The sequence below is a fragment of the Drosophila subobscura genome, chromosome U (genome assembly GCF_008121235.1).
Source record: "Drosophila subobscura isolate 14011-0131.10 chromosome U, UCBerk_Dsub_1.0, whole genome shotgun sequence".
In the NCBI taxonomy this organism is placed as follows: Eukaryota; Metazoa; Arthropoda; class Insecta; order Diptera; family Drosophilidae; genus Drosophila; species Drosophila subobscura.
The window spans coordinates 2,062,797-2,082,489 of record NC_048534.1 but is presented as its reverse complement, the minus strand read 5'-3'; the positions used below and the strand labels follow the sequence as shown (position 1 = coordinate 2,082,489).

At 41.0% G+C, this 19,693-nt stretch overlaps 1 protein-coding gene across 10 annotated transcripts in view; it reads right to left on the bottom strand.

Moving 5' to 3' along the window:
- The window catches only part of LOC117901079 (anoctamin-8), a 38,317-nt gene extending 19,343 nt beyond the window's left edge, over positions 1–18,974 (bottom strand). For 3 of the 10 annotated variants that reach the window (XM_034811696.1, XM_034811697.1, XM_034811695.1), the window contains exon 1: positions 17,839–18,292. In XM_034811696.1, the coding sequence (XP_034667587.1) occupies positions 17,839–18,112 (274 nt within the window). In that variant the 5' untranslated portion in view covers positions 18,113–18,292. Of the gene's footprint in view, positions 1–17,838; positions 18,293–18,741 lie in introns of those variants that run through there. The other 7 variants (XM_034811700.1, XM_034811698.1, XM_034811699.1 and 4 more) reach the window with 5 other exon arrangements.
- Between the last annotated feature and the right edge of the window lie 719 nt (positions 18,975–19,693).

Here is a 19,693-nt window from a genome sequence, read left to right as displayed (position 1 = left end):
AAATTTGTTGCATAAGAAGGAGGAGGTGGAGCTGTGAAGGCTTAAATTTAATAAACAGCTACCGAGACTTGAGCTTTGAGTGATTGGTGCAGCTTAGAGCCATTCATTCATCCATCTATCCATCCTTCTACCCACCCATGCCTGGTAGTTGTTCCTCACTGCAAAATTCAGTTAAAACAGTTTATGTTTTAATTAACCTTGATGATGATGATGATGATGATGGGCTAGAGCAACAGAACAGGAATGACTAGAGGTACTCATTAGCAAACGCTCAACACTCTACACGCTTCAGCACAGTGAATGCTTCACCTAATTAACTGCAGGAGCTCGAAATGCGTCTAATTGAAATTAGATGATGTAATTTTGATGATCTACTTTTACCTCCACCATCATCGGATATCATCTAATCACCGCGTCAAGTCAGGTACCATTTTAGGGGTTCTAAACACTTCACGGGTCGACACGATGCACAGCACATGTCCCCTTGTTGGTGTGGGCTGAACCGGGCAAGTCAGGACTTGATGATGAGGCACATGAAGCATACGTATTCTGTCCAGTACCAAGTCACAAGGTGCAGCTCTCCCTTGCTACAAAATGTCACAAAGTAAAGATGGTTGCTTTAAAGAGGTCACCGCTAAAGGGGTTGATCGGAGCAAAACCTTCGAATAAATTCTATGGATATCTCTTTAAGCTAAGCACATAATTGGGTAAGTATGTACAGACAAATAAGGAATGTTGATGATATTTCAGCAGCACTTCTTGTACCTACTTATGCATTATTTTATAATTCGGTAAGTATGTATGTACAGACAAATAAGGAATGTTGATGATATTTCAGCAGCACTTCTTTTACCTACTTATGCATATATTTTTTTTGATACTTCAAATTAATCGCTATACCCCAAAAACAATGAAACAATGAATCTCTGCTAGGAAATTCGAATCAGATTCGATCAATATTGTAGCCAGATTGACGAAATGCAAATGACAGATGTAGAAAAACTGTAAAATGTAAAATTCTAAAAAAAACATAAGATTACATACAAAGAAACATATGGATCACACTAAGGTTACATACGTACATAGGGCACTCGGACTCGGACGACTCGCACTACGGTTTGGTAAATTTTACCCTCCCCCTCGCGTAGTTTTTCCCCACACACTCGTCTGTCTCGTCTGTGTGAGTGCCCTCTTGTTGCCTTCCTTTGCTTGTATGTTCGAGTAGTTGTCCTTTAATGGCTTTTGTCGCACATCTTTATTGATGCACTGGTGAATCCTTCTTGTGATTAATGTAGGCAAGGCGGACCGAGCCGGACCGCACCGTACTCCGCTTTGCTCTCTCGATTCCTCCTCAGTTTAGCCAAACTTTTCCTATCCATGTCCTGCTCCACAGAGGACAGTGGACACTGAAGAGCCCACGCTTGGTCAGCATAAATTAATTGCATTTGTGTATGGGACACTGGCGACACTGAAGAGTAAAATATCGCAGAGTCGAGTGGGTGGACCCCTCGTCTTCTTGGTTAGATATAGTACCTCCCTGGGTGCTGAGATTCTCTCTAGGGAGCTGTGGGTGTGAGGAGCATATTTCATATGCAGGTTCAGTTTTAATCGGACTAAGTGAGAGACCGTGTGGTTAGTTACGCATTCAACCAAATTGGATATTTAATATGGGCAGCCAAAATTTTACTAGGGCACAGCAAGGCATTTGCCTGGCCTGGTCAAAAGGACCATCTGCAGACTGCAATGCATCACAAAGATCAAGGAGATATGTATGCACAAGATTTAAAGTGACAGTCGCGTTAACACATTCCTGACAGCTTGTTTGCTTGGCCACCGAAGGATGTAATCGATTTCATAAAGAAGTCATGTTTATAAGAGCATTACCGATACCGTTCAATTCGTGCGTTATTACAAATAAAGTTTTGCAAGCTAACAAGATTGAGCCATCTCGAGTCTAGCGTATTATGAAAGTGTAAACAGCCTTCACAAATGTTTCCCTAAACATGTGCAAAACAAGTAAAAGTAAAGTGAAGCGTTCATGTTCATGATATATTATGATATGATCTGATACATCATTATTAATTTTTTCGTAATTTCTGTGCAGTGCTGTGAAACTGAGACTCAAAAAAAAAAAATTCCCTCAAAGGCCATCAAAACATTTCAGAAATCCCTCACCCAATGCCAGAGAGTGAGTGAGAGAGAGAGAGAGTGAGTGAGAGAGAGAGAGTGAGAGAGAGAGAGAGAGAGGAGAGAGAGAGAGAGAGAGAGAGAGCTCAGAGTGTCGCCTGTTCTCTCCTCTATGCCTGTAAATTATTAAGTTTCTCTAAGGTACCGTGGTTTCGGCCAACGGCAGTGAGAGACGATTTTAATGTTCAGATATTTTATTTCCGGCACTACAGGCTCGGTTGAATATGAGTGTAAAACTAAAATAAACGAGAAGGGACGTGTGAGACGCTTCTTACGCTTCACAACTTTTATACCCGGCACTCAGTACTACATCTGCACCTTAGCGGTTATTTGTCAAATTTAACATTTTTTCTTCAGCTGTCATCTACACTTCTCACGCCAACACGCTCCTTTAGCTCCCCCCTTCCCTAGAGCAACACACTGCAGAGTCATGGCAGAGACGCGGCAGAAGCAGAGACGTGTCAGAGGCAGAGGCCACAAACTGTGCGAAGCAGAGTCTGAATGAGAGAATGTGTAAAAAACAAATATAAGCAGCGGGACTGGGTGGGTTTAGCCACTGCAAATTAATTTCTTCATTGTGGCTATAATAATGCTCCAATCGAATCCAAATTTGGTGATATGATATATACATATGGTCATTCCCTACGGAATGGCGTTTTTAGTTTTCTTTTATCTTCAAAATTGTGGAAATAAGAGAAAAAAAAAATTGTAATATAACAATAAATATGTAATCACAATCCAAGCCAGCCACTTTCCTGATCAAAAGTGCAGAAGAAATCGTGCGAGAGGTGAACAAACAATTCGATATATGTAGTTCAATTGTTTTAATGGCAATAAAGTTTGCTGTGCGTCGCACGAGAGGGCTCCTGATTGACAACAAATATGATTTATGGCAAGGCTCAAGCATTCACCAACACTCCATGAAAAATGTTTGCCTCTAATGCATTAGGGTACCATTAGGTACCATTATAATGGTAGAGGCAGAAACGGAGGCTTTGCCTTTAAGGCTATCCAATAAGTGTAGCCTACTTTTTTGAGACCCTGAGAATATAATTTGCTATATTTCCCCCCGATATATCAGAAAATTAAATATTTTGAATTAAATTTAAGCTGCGCAGCATAAATTTATAAGGAGTATAAGGTTACTACTTTTCACTGACCCATAGCTATGGAGATGTTATTACCTAAGCCAATGTACTCATACTTCAAATCATAAAATACTGTACACAGCTCTCGAGTAATACAAGTATTCAGATTTATTTATTTTCAACGATTTTTCCACATATTTAAACATTAAATTAAAGTAGCGAATAAGCACTGTTTAAAGTACTACCCATACTTATGTGAAGCAGCTTAAAAAAGTTGCTCGTCATTCAGACAGACCGGACAGACACATACAACCTCACTTGGCCTCATTGATTTTTATATTTCATTTCTATTTTGGCCATTTTTGGCAGCATTTCAGTGCACTTGTGGCAAAAACACTCGCGGCCTAGAGCTCCGTACATTCCACTATGGGGCATTTGACCACTTTTCCTGGCCGAAACTCATTTGTCAAAAGTCAAAAAAGTAATATTTTTTTAACAGATATACATAGGAATAACATCAGTCCGTAATGTAACATACCCAGAAAAACAACAGTGCGCACCACTGTTAAGATAACAGCTGTTAAAGTCAGCTGTTTGCTACAAAAAATATAAAGTTATCGGAAAACTGATTTTTTTCATGAAGTTGAAAGTACAAAAATTGCTAAATTTAACAATTTAAGTAAATTTTTTCCTACATTCTCGATTCAGACAGGTATTAAAAAGTTGTTTGTGAGTTTGAAAATAAAAGATTGACCTCATAATATGCTTAATGGCTAGTTTTTTAACAAGTCCATGTTTGTGACGAAAATTTGTCATTACAAAGTGTTCGGTTCCCGCCGGAAGCAATATACTGCATAGATATTGTAGAGTATTCAAGGAATGCATTCCTTCGTAATATATACATTAATGCTGGATTGTGGACAATAGTCGTCACAGTATACTCCTACAGATACAAGTACATACATATGTACATACAAAGAGCACATTTGTTTAGTTTCATGAATCGCTCTTTTCTTTTTTGTTTCCCCATTTTTTTGCCAATTTCTTGGCCGAGTAGCAGACGACTATGGGAGATTTGACTACTTTTTGTGGCAAAAATTAATAAGTTGCAAAAAAAACTTCTTTGACAATAAGTAGTTCATATTAGTGAGAGTAAGGTATTTTAAAAAAGCTAATTTTCTTCAGTTTAAGCTCGCATTTTTATTTTATTTTTATATTGTATTAAACAAAAAATGAGAAGGGACGTGTGAGATGCTTCTTACGCGTCACAACTTTTATACCCGGCACTCAGTGCTACATCTTTACCTAAGCGGTTTTTTTGTCAAATTTTAAATTTTTTCTTCATCTGTCATCTACATCTACAACACTTCTCACGCCAACGCGCTCCTTTAGCTCGCCCCCTACCCTAGAGCCACACACTGCTGAGTCATGTCAAAGGCAGAGACGGGGCAGAGGCAGAGGCCGCACACTGCAAAAGAAGAGTGTGAATGAGAGAATATGAAAAAAACAAATATAAGCTGCAGGACGGGGTGGGTTTAGCCACGGCAGAAGCAGAGGCAGAGAAACGGCAGAGGCAGAGGCCGCACTCTGCGCGAAGCAGAGTGTGAATGTACATACATATGTATGTATATATAAATAAATTGCACTAAGATATATGTATTTGTATTTTTAATTTTTTTTTTTAAATTTTTTTTTTAATATTTTTGGTCTTGTCTCACTGATGAAGAATAAATATAATTTTGCCATTTCCAACGTAAGATGGAGTCACAATTTAAAGTTGAGTTTTATTTTTGAGCATTATTATTTCTTGAGTTTTATTTTGTTTGCTCAAAAAATAATCATTATTGATTGAGTAGTAAAATATAACTGCAAATTAATCATTATATTGTGAGTATTTCGATATTACTTGAACACACTTAAATCATGGTGGATATGCATAGATTATCCTTAAAGATGAATATTGACACATGTCCGCCAGCCTCAAAGATTCCGCAAGTGAATGATTTTTTAATTTGAAAAATAATAAATAATCATTATTTGCAGTCCCTGATGTACATACTTTATGGGGTCGGAAACGTTTCCTTCTGTGCGTTACATACAACCGTTATTCCCCACAAATACAATATACCCTACTTACTCTTCGAGTGCCGGGTATTAAAATATAGCAGACTTTAAAAATTCTTAAAAAAAAGGCTCTGCCATAAAAAAAAAAAAAAATAATTCACTAAAAAAAAGTAATGTAAGCTATCTATCAGATGGTTTGGCTCCTTGAGAAAAAAAGTTCGATTTTGTCGTATATATTTTAATCCACATTATTAATTAGTTTTAAAGCTCTCAGCCGTCAATGCATTGACCATTGCAATGGTCCTAAGCTTTCCCCTTTCCTTCCACTTAAGATGCTTTTCCAGAATTCCATTTAAACAAAAAGTCTCAGAGGAATTATTTCTAATTGAATTACAAGCCACAAATTGTAATTGCAACATACAGAGAACCTTTACAATTGGATCGATTCGCATCGAAAATTATCAATGAAGAATTAAAGGAAACAAGTTTTGGTCAGGTGGTGATTTCGAGTGGAATGGACGGACAACCGTTGACAGAAGCCAATCGTATTATCAGCCAATTTAGGGTATAAGCCACGCACATGCACACAGAGCACGGAGATCCAAATGAAAGAAATTTCCGCCCATGCACCTGGAACGGAGCTACAAATCAACGAAAACCACACGTGGGGACTATCGAGTTTTTTCTGCCTGAAAATTAAGCTTCTCTCAATGTCAGCAGCACCTGACAGTCAGTCAGGCAAGGTTTAAAGCAGGCTTCCTTCAAACATATTGCAATTACATACATATATACATATGAACGGGAACATCCGGTTGCAACTTGCTGGGGCACAGTCATATACAGATAGTCCAGGCAATCAGGAAGCCAGCTTGCCAAGGGCAAGATTATTTATATTAGGAGGCTTCCATTTGTGGTGCATGGAATGGTAGACACCCAACACAAAACTTGCCACAAATTTGCATATCAAGATTTAAAACCTCGGATGGCAACACAGACAGCTCGGCATCCTCTATCCTTGGTGTTTTGGTATTTTCATGCAATAAACGATCTGATTGGTATAAGGGTTGGCTATGAATTTGGAAATTTGGTGGTTCATTAACAAGTTACTAAAATTTACATGTTGATAAGATTTGATAGATTAAAGCTCCCACTAATCATAGAATTAAATTAGCTATTTAAAACAGATCTGCCAAATTTCTTAAAGTAACAACAGTGGAGGAACATCCAGCAGAACAAAATTAGAACGAACTCACATTAACTCAAATTAACATTTGAGCATGAACATTTTGCAGTACTATATTTAGATCTAATGCAAATGAAATTGAGACTAAAAGGAGCTTCACTATTGAAGATCAAAAATGCATAAATAAGCTTACATTCCCTATAGTATACTATATAGTAGAATCTTAGAGCTACAGCATAACCTCACAAGTTAAAACCACTTTGCTTCTGGGCTGGTTCTAATTTCTGGACATTTTTTGCTAAATGCTAAATAATCCCAGAAATGCATGCGTTATTGTAACGTAAAAAAATGTATGAAACACATAGGAAATTATAATTTTTTTAAATTAAAATGGTGGGATTAAATTTCTGGACAATTCTAATTAGTGCGAGTTCTAATTTGTGAGACTCTGCTGTATGCTTAAAGGTATACTACTGCTTTTCAAAAAAAAATATAATCAACAATCAACAACCGTGCTCACTGCTCATGCAGACATCTGTCATTTACCCTTGATTCCCAGTGAAAATAATTCATCCTTTCAACAGTTAAAATCTATCATTCATATCCATAATGTATTTGAATTTTAATCAACTGTCGCTGCTACTCGCATTAATCAAATTACACTACTCGACACGATTTTTCCGCTTTGAAGCAAACTAACTTTTTCTGAAAGATATGAGGCTTAGAAATGGTTAATGATAATTTTAAATGACAAATATTAAGCTTCGAAATGCAAAAATTTGGATTTTTGTGCGGAATTTTTTTTGTCTTCCCTTTTTTATGTACAGGTGCATTGATTGGGCGTCGTTTAAGGCATTGCTCGTATGGAGAGAAAGCTAAGCTGCATTTTTCTACATCTGTCATCTACATCTACATAGCTTCTCACGCCAACACGCTCCTTTAGCTCGCCCCCCTCCCCTAGAGCCACACACTGCAGAGACAAGGCAGAGGCAGAGACACGGCAGAGGCAGAGGCCGCACACTGCAGAAGCAGAGTGTTAATGAGAGAATGTGAAAAAAACAAATATAAGCTGCGGAAATTCATTTCTTCATTGTGGCTATAATATTGATCTAATCGGATCCCAATTCGGTGATCTGATAGATATGGTCCTTCCCTACGGAATGGCGTTTTCTTTTATCTTCAAAATTGTAGCTTTGGGATGTTTTCGCCCTTTTGCGTGGGCGGAGGGGGGCGGGGCTCATTTTTGAAATACACTTGTAACATTGTGAGCATACAGAATCCTGTATGCAAAATTCGGTGGCTCTAGCTTTTATGGTCTCTGAGTACTAGCCGACAAACAAGACGGACAGACGGACGGACGGACAGACGGACAGACAGACTTGGCTCAATCGACTCGGCCATTGATGCTGATCAAGAATATATATACTTTATGGGGTCGGAAAAGTTTCCTTCTGTGCGTTACATACAACCGTTATTCGCACAAATACAATATAGCCTAAGCGGAAAAAAGTTTCAATTTTGTCGAGTAGTGTTATCAAATCCCCGCCACTGCCAGCTTTAACTTTCATGTCAATGAACTATCTAAGTATATGAAAAGTAATTTTTATATGCTGTAAACGAGAATTCTTAAGATCCAATACAATATGACAAACATGCAGTGACGGATGGGGTGGGGATAAAGTAAGTACCTACAAAGAATGATGAAAAAGCAGAATGGGGAAAAGTAAGGATCCCCCAAAAAAACGACGTCGTGACCTCACGACCTTTTTCAAATAAACAGACAGCTTTGTGTAATTTGATAATGCAATGTACCACTAAAATATGAATCTGAGGGCGGCAGGGAGCTTGTATATAAAGATATGTATGTACATATATATCCATATGATTTATTAGAAACACGTTGTGCAAATTATAGGAAAAAGCACGCATATTTGCTTTCCTTGGCACTCCCTTTTCTTCATGTTTTTCTTTTCTCTGTTTTATTTTTGAGGTTCCGCTTCGCCTTGGGAACTGCCATCAATTTCTCAAAGGGAAACGGATGCGCACTTAAACGCCATAAAGAATGCAGCACAGCAAGCGGCAGCACAAACAATGAAAAGGCCATTAAAATCTTCTGATTTGCAAAATCAGTTTGCCGTTGAAGCTAAGCCAAAGTGCAGCCGAGAAACTAATGGCTATATAATGGCGCACGCCCCAGCATGGGCTTAATCTCCATTGGGGGTCTCTTCTCAGGGTCTGTGTCCTCTTTCCCCAATTACTCGCAAAATTCAAGTGCATTCCCCATTTCAACATCTCGTTAAGTGTGCAAGTAAAAACTGCAATTATGACACAAACAAAGCCTTTCCACCCACTTTTTATACCCGGTACTCGAAGAGTAAATAGGGTATATAGGGTATATTGTATTTGTGCGAATAACGGTTGTATGTAACGCACAGAAGGAAACGTTTCCGACCTCATAAAGTATATACAAATATTCTTGATCAGCATCAATAGCCGAGTCGATTGAGCCATGTCTGTCCGTTTGTCCGTCCGTCTGTCCGTCTGTCCGTCTTGGTTGTCGGCTAGTTCTCAGAGACTATAAGAGCTAGAGCCACCAAATTTTGGCTCCAAACTGCTGTATACTCACACTGAAACCAGTGTATTTAAAAAATTAGCCCCGCCCCCGCAAAAGGGCGAAAGCCTCCCAAATCTACAATTTTGAAGATAAAAGTAAACTAAAAACGCCATTCTGTAGGGAATGACCATATCTATCAGATCACCAAAAACAATGAAGAAATTAATTTGCAGTGGCTAAACCCTCCCCGTTCCGTAGCTTATATTTGTTTTTTTTTCACATTCTCTCATTCACACTCTGCTTCTGCAGTTTGTGTCCTCTGACTCTGCAGTGTGTGTTTCTAGGGGAGGGTGTCGATCTAAAGGAGCGTGTTGGCATGAGTATTTGACAAATAACCGCTAAGGTGCAGATGTAGTACTGAGTGCCGGGTATAAAAGTTGTGACGCGTAAGAAGCGTCTCACACGTCCCTTCTCGTTTGATGTGTTTTTTGTGTTCCATATCTGGCACACGCTGTGCCAAAAGCTTTTTTTAGACAAAGGCTGTAATATAAAGATATAAAAAACACACAGAAAAACAACGAAGAAGTCGGCTATATAAATATTACATAGGGCTTTTGTTTGGTTTAGATTGCGTTTCTACATACACACAAGAAAGTGAGTCTCTCAGCGGCCAAGGAAAATTTGTTGTGCCTCAAGATCAATGGGTCTGGTCCACTTTTACCACAAAACCTTACTGAAATGAAATTGGAAACGTAGCCCAAACAGCCTGAAGGCAGGAAAAGTGAATGCTAGAAGGTCTGTGCCTTCTTTGCCAACATTTGAAAAGGGTTCCAAGTTTCTAAAGAAATCCAAATGCGAAAACAAATATGTACACAAGCGTGCATCCAACTCAAGAATGATACTCAGCTTTAAAAGAGCTCAAAAGGGAAATCTAAGCCAGAGGAAAACTAATGAAGAACAAATCGGGCAAATCCATAAAGAGCGTAAAATAAAGCAATGGGAAAACTGATAACGAGACATAAACTAGGAAACAAGTTCTTGAATATCGCTGCCTAAATAAAATGGTTAAATGTATACAAAGAATATGTACCAGCGAGGCAGAATGGAACTAAAATATTTACTAAAAATAATTAAAGCACAAATACATTATATTTGTATATATTAATAATATTAAATATTAAATAGAATTCCACAATATTTCAAAAGCACATAAATATATTTTTCCCACATGGACCACATCACAAAGAGGACGAAAAGGGGTTAATTGTCAGGATGATGGAAAAAAGATGAATAAGTTGATGGGTAGTTGTGGCGGTGGCGCATATCAATGCCGATGGTAGCCACAGCACAGAGATTCCCCAGTCGGTGGCATGACGCAAACGCAAACGAGTAGGAACGTTTGTGTGACGCTTCAAACGCGTCACAACCCGGTACTTAGTCACCATATCTTTACCTTAGAGTGTGCGAGCAAGAAAGAATGAGCAACAAGAAGCATGCATACGCAAAGCTACTGGACGTTGTGGGGTTGGCCATGGCAAACTATATGATCATATCTACTTCCAATTCAATAACACTACTCGACTCGATTTTGCCGTTTCGATCCAGACCAACTTTTTATGAAATATGTATATGGACCTCCAAAGCGGTAGCCCGCGAGCGACAAGAGGGCTGCATAGCAATAAGGCAAAGGAGCTGGAACCAAGCGGGAAAAGGGATGTGGACCAGACGCCTCATCCCCCAGCTTAGCACATGGCTGCAGAGAAGGCTGGGTCAACTCCTAACAAGCCATGGCTACTTCAAGCGGTATTAGCCCCCCTTCAGGAGATATGCGCGGGTCGATCATCGATCTTACCATCATGAGCAGCTCACTCTGTCGATGGGCGACGTGGAGAGTAAGCGAGAAGTTCACGTTCAGCGAGCATTAGGCGATCCATTTCGTTTGCGGAGAGAACCGAAGGAGATGGAAAGCCAAGACCACCGGGACTAAGTGGAAGGACGTTCAAGGATTCTCTTCTCGACGCCAATTGGAGCTCGACTGGCGAATCGGAAGACATCCTGGCTCTGAAACTTGGAAAACACCTAGAGGAGACATCCACGCGGCACTGCCAAGAAGGAAGCCGAGCAGACAAGGGTCGCCCTGCTACTAGTGGTACGAGGAGATTTCCAAACGGCGAAAAACATGCCTACGGTCAAGGAAGTGCTACAAGAGAGCGAGGGGTCGGCCAGAGTTCGATTGTTCGAAGTTCTTGAATATCGCTGCCTAAATAAAATGGTTAAATGTATACAAAGAATATGTACCAGCGAGGCAGAATGGAACTAAAATATTTACTAAAAATAATTAAAGCACAAATACATTATATTTGTATATATTAATAATAATAAATATTAAATAAAATTCCACAATATTTGAAAAGCACATAAATATATTTTTCCCACATGAACCACATCACAAAGAGGACGAAAAGGGGTTAATTGTCAGGATGATGGAAAAAAGATGAATAAGTTGATGGGTAGTTGTGGCGGTGGCGCATATCAATGCCGATGGTAGCCACAGCACAGAGATTCCCCAGTCGGTGGCATGACGCAAACGCAAACGAGTAGGAACGTTTGTGTGACGCTTCAAACGCGTCACAACCCGGTACTTAGTCACCATATCTTTACCTTAGAGTGTGCGAGCAAGAAAGAATGAGCAACAAGAAGCATGCATACGCAAAGCTACTGGACGTTGTGGGGTTGGCCATGGCAAACTATATGATCCTATCTACTTCCAATTCAATAACACTACTCGACTCGATTTTGCCGTTTCGATCCAGACCAACTTTTTATGAAATATGTATATGGACCGCCAAAGCGGTAGCCCGCGAGCGACAAGAGGGCTGCATAGCAATAAGGCAAAGGAGCTGGAATCCAGCGGGAAAAGGGATGTGGACCAGACGCCTCATCCCCCAGCTTAGCACATGGCTGCAGAGAAGGCTGGGTCAACTCCTAACAAGCCATGGCTACTTCAAGCGGTATTAGCCCCCCTTCAGGAGATATGCGCGGGTCGATCATCGATCTTACCATCATGAGCAGCTCACTCTGTCGATGGGCGACGTGGAGAGTAAGCGAGAAGTTCACGTTCAGCGAGCATTAGGCGATCCATTTCGTTTGCGGAGAGAACCGAAGGAGATGGAAAGCCAAGACCACCGGGACTAAGTGGAAGGACGTTCAAGGATTCTCTTCTCGACGCCAATTGGAGCTCGACTGGCGAAACGGCAGACATCCTGGCTCTGAAACTTGGAAAACACCTAGAGGAGACATCCACGCGGCACTGCCAAGAAGGAAGCCGAGCAGACAAGGGTCGCCCTGCTACTAGTGGTACGAGGAGATTTCCAAACGGCGAAAAACATGCCTACTGTCAAGGAAGTGCTACAAGAGAGCGAGGGGTCGGCCAGAGTTCGATTCCGTGGGAGAGGATCTCCGGCCAGTAAAGCGAGCCATAAAGAGAAGCAAAGCATCCTGTTTCAGGCAGATATGCGAGGAGGCGGAGTTCAACCCAAGGGGGGCATTCAAGGTCGTTACCAAGATCAGAAGTCAGGCAGTGCCAGAAGTGACGTGCCCGAGGCTGGTTCGTAGCAGGCGTTGAGGCTCTATTCCCACAGCACCCACAACAAGAGGTGAGCGTCTGGCGAGAACACCTCGAAATGTGGACCCCGATCTCTATGGAGGAGGTGGCAGCAGCCATAAGGAAAGTCGGAGACAAAAAAGCCACAGGACCAGACGGGACCCCAACAAGGCCCTAAAGCTTGTCGCTGCCACCGGGCCAGAGCTCTTGGTGAATGTCTACAATAGTTGCCTACCGGAAAGAGTATTTTCCAAGCAGTGGAAAGCGCAGCGCCTAGACCTTCTGCCGAGAGAAGACAAGCCGCCGGACGAAACATCCTCATTCCGGCCAATATGCCTGCTGGATACCGTCGGCAAAGTCCTGGAGATTATTCTACATAGCCAACTGACCCTGGAAATCCGGAACGCATTCAGCTCTGCGAGCTGGAGTCGGATCAAGGAGACGATTGCGAGAACTGGAATCCAACCTATTTGCTACGTATAGTCGATAAATATCTGTCGGATAGGGTAGTGAGGTACGAGACTGAGGAGGGACCGAAGCTCTACAGGATGACAGCCGAAGTTCCACAGGGGTCTGTTCTAGGATATCTTTTGTGGAATATAATGTAGGACGAAATCCTGAGGATTCAGCTTCCTCAGAGATGCAAGTTGATTGAGTTCGCGGACGACCTAACCCTGATCATGGGGGCCAAGAAGCTCCAGGAAATAGAGAAGACGACCTACGAGGCAGTCCGGACCGTTGCCAACTGAATGAAAAGAGCAGCACTGGAGTTGGCTAGCCATTAAACTGAGGCAGTTCTCATCACGAGCCGGGTGGAGGTGGAGCACGTGACGATTCAGGTGGGTGACGCTACTATCAGGTCACAGGACTCACTCAGGTATCTAGGCGTGATGTTAGATAACCGATTTAACTACCTTGCCCACCTTGAGTACGTCGGCCAAATGGCCTTTAGGACGCAGTCAGCCCTGTCGATGATGAAATGAGCGATGATGATGCAGATAAAATAAGAACTTACGATGCGCCTGAGAAAGAAGCTGACTTTTGGTTAGATCTTGGTCATTTAATATTCCAAGTACTTTTGGATGTGTCCTTTTCTCAACATAGTTGTAGTAATAATTATTATAATTCTAATACAATTATAATTGAACATGCGAAAAAAGACAAATACGTAGAATTGGGATCCGTAATAACCAATATCAAGTAGTTCTTATATAGCACTACCCGACACGATTTTTTCTTAAGGAACTAAACCCACTTTATATGAAAGATATGGGGCTTAGAAATGGCCTTTTTTTTACACAATTTTTTTTTAAGTATTTTTAGAATCTAACTTAGGTGTCTTAGATCTGGTTGTAAAGAACTTTGTTTGTTGATTGATGCAGCTAAAAAGTAGACCTAAGCACTTTGTGGTCTTAGCGTATCTTGGAAATATTAAGCTTTGACATGCAGAGATGTTGATTTTTGTGCGGTATTTTTATACCTGGTACTCGAAGAGTAAATAGGGTATATTGTATTTGTGCACAAAGTGAATGTATGTAACGCACAGAAGGAAACGTCTCCGACCCCATAAAGTATATATATTCTTGATCAACATCAATAGCCGAGTCGATTGAGCCATGTCTGTCTGTCGGTCCGTCTGTCCGTTCGTCCGTCCGTCTTGTTGAGCGCCTGGATCTCAGAGACCATAAAAGCTAGAGCCACCAAATGTTGCATCCATTCTTTTGTATGCTCACACTGTTACAAGTGTATTTCAAAAATCAGCCCCGCCCCCGCCAAAGGGCGAAAACCTCCCAAATCTACAATAAAAGATAAAAGAAAACTTAAAACGCCATTCCGTAGGGAATGGCCATATCTATCAGATCGCCAAATTGGGATCCGATTGGAGCATTATTATAGCCACAATGAAGAAATTAATTTGCAGTGGCCAAACCCACCCCATCCCGCAGCTTATATGTATTTGTTTTTTGCACATTCTCTCATTCACACTCTGCTTCGCGCAGTGTGTGGCGTCTGCCCCAGCCTTTTCTCCGCCTCTGCCTCTGCCTTGCATAAACCCACCCCGACCCGCAGCTTATATTTGTTTTTTTCACATTTTCTCATTCACACTCTGCTTCTGCTGTGTGCGGCCACTGCCTCTACCGCGAGTCTGCAGTGTGTGGGTCTAGGTAAGGGGGGCGAGCTAAAGGAGCGTGACAGATGAAGAAAAAATGTAAATTTTGACAAAACATCGCTAAGGTGCAGATGTAGTACTGAGTGCCGGGTATAAAAGTTGTGACGCGTAAGAAGCGTCTCACACGTCCCTACTCGTTTTTTTTAAATTTCTTAAGTTCAGCCATAGAAAAAAAACCATAATTCATTAAACCAATTTAATGCCCGATATTTATCAGAAAAAGCGGTTTGGGCCCTTGAGGAAAAAAAAGTTAGATTTTGTCGAGTAGTGCTATTTTTTTTTATACATACTTACACATGTACATAACACATATGCCCCCATGAAACTCTATTCACTGGCTTGAAGAGTCCTGTCACCTTTCTATAGTAACGGATATGATAATAAGAAATGCCTTGCATATGATTTACATAACACACTTCACTCATGCACACGCACACGCACACCACCCACTGAACCCATTTCAAATCGATGACAAGCACAACCTTGACCCGATAAAAGCTAATGAAATTAATTAACTGCCCACCAAAGTGGAAATATGCAAGGGGAACAAACCCTCACCCACAGCCCAGCCTACCGTCTACTTGAAGTGAACCAGTTCGAATGGGGCAAGCACATGAACCTAACTTCTTAATCCATTTTCTCATTCTGCTACAAATAAAGATAGCTTTCACTCCGGCAACCGAGTGCAAAGCAAGACAAGACCATGAAAGGGTACTCGCAGGGAGCCCCACAACAAAGATATTTTATCGCCCATCAGCCAGACGCCCAGCCCAATCAATTAAAGAGCAACCAATAAGAATTGGAGCCCCTATATTACATCCTCATGCTTCAGCAACAGCAGCTAGGGGCAAGTCGAGTGCATCGCTTGAAGCGCATTTTCTTTGTCGACGGCTACATAAATAATTCAAACTGCGCCTTCCTTCTACTTCCGACGACGACTTTTTCACCAGCATAAAAGACTCCGTTGGGAGCAGCGTCTTCACCCGCCATCAGACACAAAACAACAGTGAGGGGATCCAATGGCAAAGTTAGTTTTATTTGTCTAATGTTGACAGCAACAACTGAAGCTCGGCGACGACTCTGCCAAAGGACAGGAAGTACGACAATCTGAAAGTCATTTTAGGGTAATTATACCCGGTACTCGAAGAGTAAATAGGGTATATTGTATTTGTGCGGATAACGGTTGTATGTAACGCACAGAAGGAAACGTTTCCGACCCCATAAAGTATATATATTCTTGATCAGCATCAATAGCCGAGTCGATTGAGCCATGTCTGTCTGTCCGTCTGTCCGTCCGTCCGTCCGTCCGTCTGTCCGTCTGTCCGTCTTGTTTGTCGGCTAGTTCTCAGAGACTATAAGAGCTAGAGCCACCAAATTTTGGCACCAGACTGCTGTATGCTCACACTGAAACCAGTGTATTTCAAATTGAGCCCCGCCCCCTTCCGCCCACGCAAAAGGGCGAAAACCTCCCAAATCTACAATTTTGAAGATAAAAGAAAACTAAAAACGCCATTCCGTAGGGAATGACCATATCTATCAGATCACCAAATTGGGATCCGATTGGATCATTATTATAGCCACAATGAAGAAATTTTCAGTGGCCAAACCCACCCGGTCCCGCAGCTTATAGCAGCACACTCTGCTTCGCGCAGTTTATGGCCTCTCCCCCTGACACGTCTCTGCCGCGACTCTGCCCTGACTCTGCAAAGTGTGTTTCTAGGGGAGGGTGGCAAGCTAAAGGAGCGTGTTGGCGTGAGTAGTGTTGTTGATGTAGATGACAGATGAAGAAAAAATGTAATATTTGACAAATAACCGCTAAGTTACAGATGTAGTACTGAGTGCCGGGTATAAAAGTTGTGACGCGTAAGAAGCGTCTCACACGTCCCTTCTCGTTTGATAGTTGGTTCGTGCAAGAACACCAGGAGTTTCGCTTGCTTGAGTTAGATTTTCCGCTTTCCCCTTTCAAAATTAATTTCGAATGGTACGAGTAGGTCAACTAGAGGTTGTTGTTCCCCAAAAAACATATACATACATTGGCAAATATGTAGAACATTAAATTGTGGTTGAGTTGGTATCCTTTCCCAGGATGGTTAAATACAAAAATAGTAGTAGGTCTTAAATATTTAAATTCCCAGATAATTTCTTATATTTCGTTAAATGGGAGTACAATTAGCATTTAGAAGAAAGTCTCATCTTATTCAAACCCATCTACGTATGTATGCCCAAAACCAATTACGACTGTTATTTAGAGTAAAACCTAAAGGAACTGGTTTATCCACAATATATCCTCCCTCCCTGAACGCAAGAAATATCTATGCAAACCTTCCTTATTCACAAGAAAACTCCAGACCAGAAAATGAAAAAAACTTCCAAGACCATAACCACTCTCTCCCATTTGTGAAATGTATAATTAATATTAGAAAAACTTTTCCTAAATGGTTTAAAAATTAATGTCACAGGCTGTGACTCTAAAGTTTCGAAAACTTACATTCAATGTTGAAAGTTCCTGCGCTGCAGGAAGCCAACTCATAAAACACAACTCAGATCCAATCAAAGTTTCAGTCATATCAAGCATTTTTGATTAAAAAAGGCAACAAAATATACGTTTAACGGATATGGCAGGACCTCACCCCAGTAGCATATAGCAGGCACACGCCTTTTAATCGGAAAGTTATTCTACCTCCACCTCTACCTATGAAATGTAATATTTTTTATCCAAGACAAATGAATAGGTCCATGAGTTTTTCTTCGTCTACGGATGGCTCTGTAGATTGCTGCGGAAAGCAATTGCCACTCAAATGTTCATCTGCTTACACATGCCAAGCATGTACAAATACATATATAAATATGTACATACATATGTATACGTAGGTTGAGGTAGGTAGAGTACATATGTACGTAATTACATACATACATACATATGTATATAAGAGATATGTATATTAAAAAGTAAATATTTTGTGTCTTCTTGTCTTTGGCACTACTTACCATTCTCGATGGTCTCTTTGGCACAGGATATTATTTTGCCTTTGCGACGCCGCAAATTCGATTCGAAATTGTCATCGGTAGTATCATCCTCACCTCCAGCTCCGAAACCCGCTCCTTGTTGTCCATCTCCGGCTGTTGTTGTTGGTGTTCCAATTGTTTCCGTCGTTGCTGTGGCTGTAGACTCGGGCACATCCTCCGATGACTGACGCGCTGGATAAGCTACCCTGGGTCCTACACTTCCACTTCCATGTGAACTATCAAAACCTTGGCTCATCCTGTGGTGCCAAAATCAATTTCGCTGATTTGTTTTGACTCAATTTTTGTGTACTTTGTGGCTGTGAGATGGATGTTTAATTTGTCTTCGGTTTGACGCTTTTCAATTGAATGTTTTACAATTTTTGCCTGAGAATAAACCTTTTCCGTGTAAATTAGTCCACTGCTTGGGTCAAAAGGATACACTCACTAACAAGCGAAGAGCCCGAAACCGAAAGTTTAGTCAGGAAAAACTCGAATCAAGTTGGAAAAAAGCTTTAAAAAACAAAACAAAATTTTGTTTGCGTGCTGCCAAGAAAAATGCAACACGCAAACAACAAAGGGAAAATGTGTAAAAAGAGAAATTTTGCGCAGACTTTGTCGGCAGCCTTTGATAGCTTGCAAAAGTGGGTTGGTCGATTTCACATAAAAGGGTGGGTTAAGTCATTACCTTCAGCGACAACGATAGCGATGAAGACGAAGACTCTTCCCAAAAAGAAAACCCACCCAACAATCCAAAGTGCGTACAACTACTACGTGTAGTTTTTCTCACAGCTGAAGAACAACCTTTTCGGTCCCCTTCAGGAGAATAACACTGAAAACTGTTTGCTTATTTCATAATCGCTTCTTGCATGTAGGTTAAACAATTACCAAAAACACCACACACTAAAAATAGTTAATCCACAAGCCAAATGGGCTGAAAATTGTAATTTGGTTCACTTGCTCTCTCGGACACAAAGCCATTCTATCTCTCGCTCCTATTTCTCAAGTATATTATTTCGCTTCATTAATAAACTGTTTAATATTACTTTTCTTTGTTTTTGTTGGAATTTAAGTTGGGAAGCAGGCCGAATGCTCCTGCTTGCACGCTGGGAAATGCCGTCAGAGACTGAAACCGTCTGCCTCCACATGGCCGAGGCAACGTGGAATCCCACCACGAAGAGCAGCCAAGCCAAAGGCGTGGTGGCTTTGTCATTTATTGATTTTGTCTCGGCTGTGCGTGTGCCGCAAAGACACAAAACTCAACGACGCAACGCTTTTGTTTGTGTGGGGCGGGGCGGGTAGGATGATTCGCAGACGCAGGGCGAGGTCAGACGAGGCATTTCGAAAAGCCGGCTTCAAGCCGCCGGAGAGAGAGCGCCAACGAGCGAGAGAGTAAAGGGAAAGGCAGACGGAGACAAACAACATACATGAAACATACAGGATGAGCCCACAAAGACAAACATATGATTATACATGATGCAACGGCAGAGGCCGAAAGGTATGTTGTTTTGAAGAGAATGAAGTGCGCCGCAGATAAAGCAAAGGAAATGGGGAAATATTACCTACATATGTATATATTTACTCAAACGTGGTGGGTGAATTTACTTATTATTGGATTAAAGATATGGTCAATGCCTTTAGGAATTTCCACATCGTAGCTTTCACATATGTATGTACATACATATGTAGTACATTTCAAAACAAAATCTCAATCATTTTCAATAAGTTCAAACAGAAATATTCTATTTATATTTTAAATAATTTTTTTTTTTGTCTTTTTTTTCAGACGTCTTTTAACTTTTATTTAAGATCTGTCTTTTTCGCAGTCAATTATTAAATT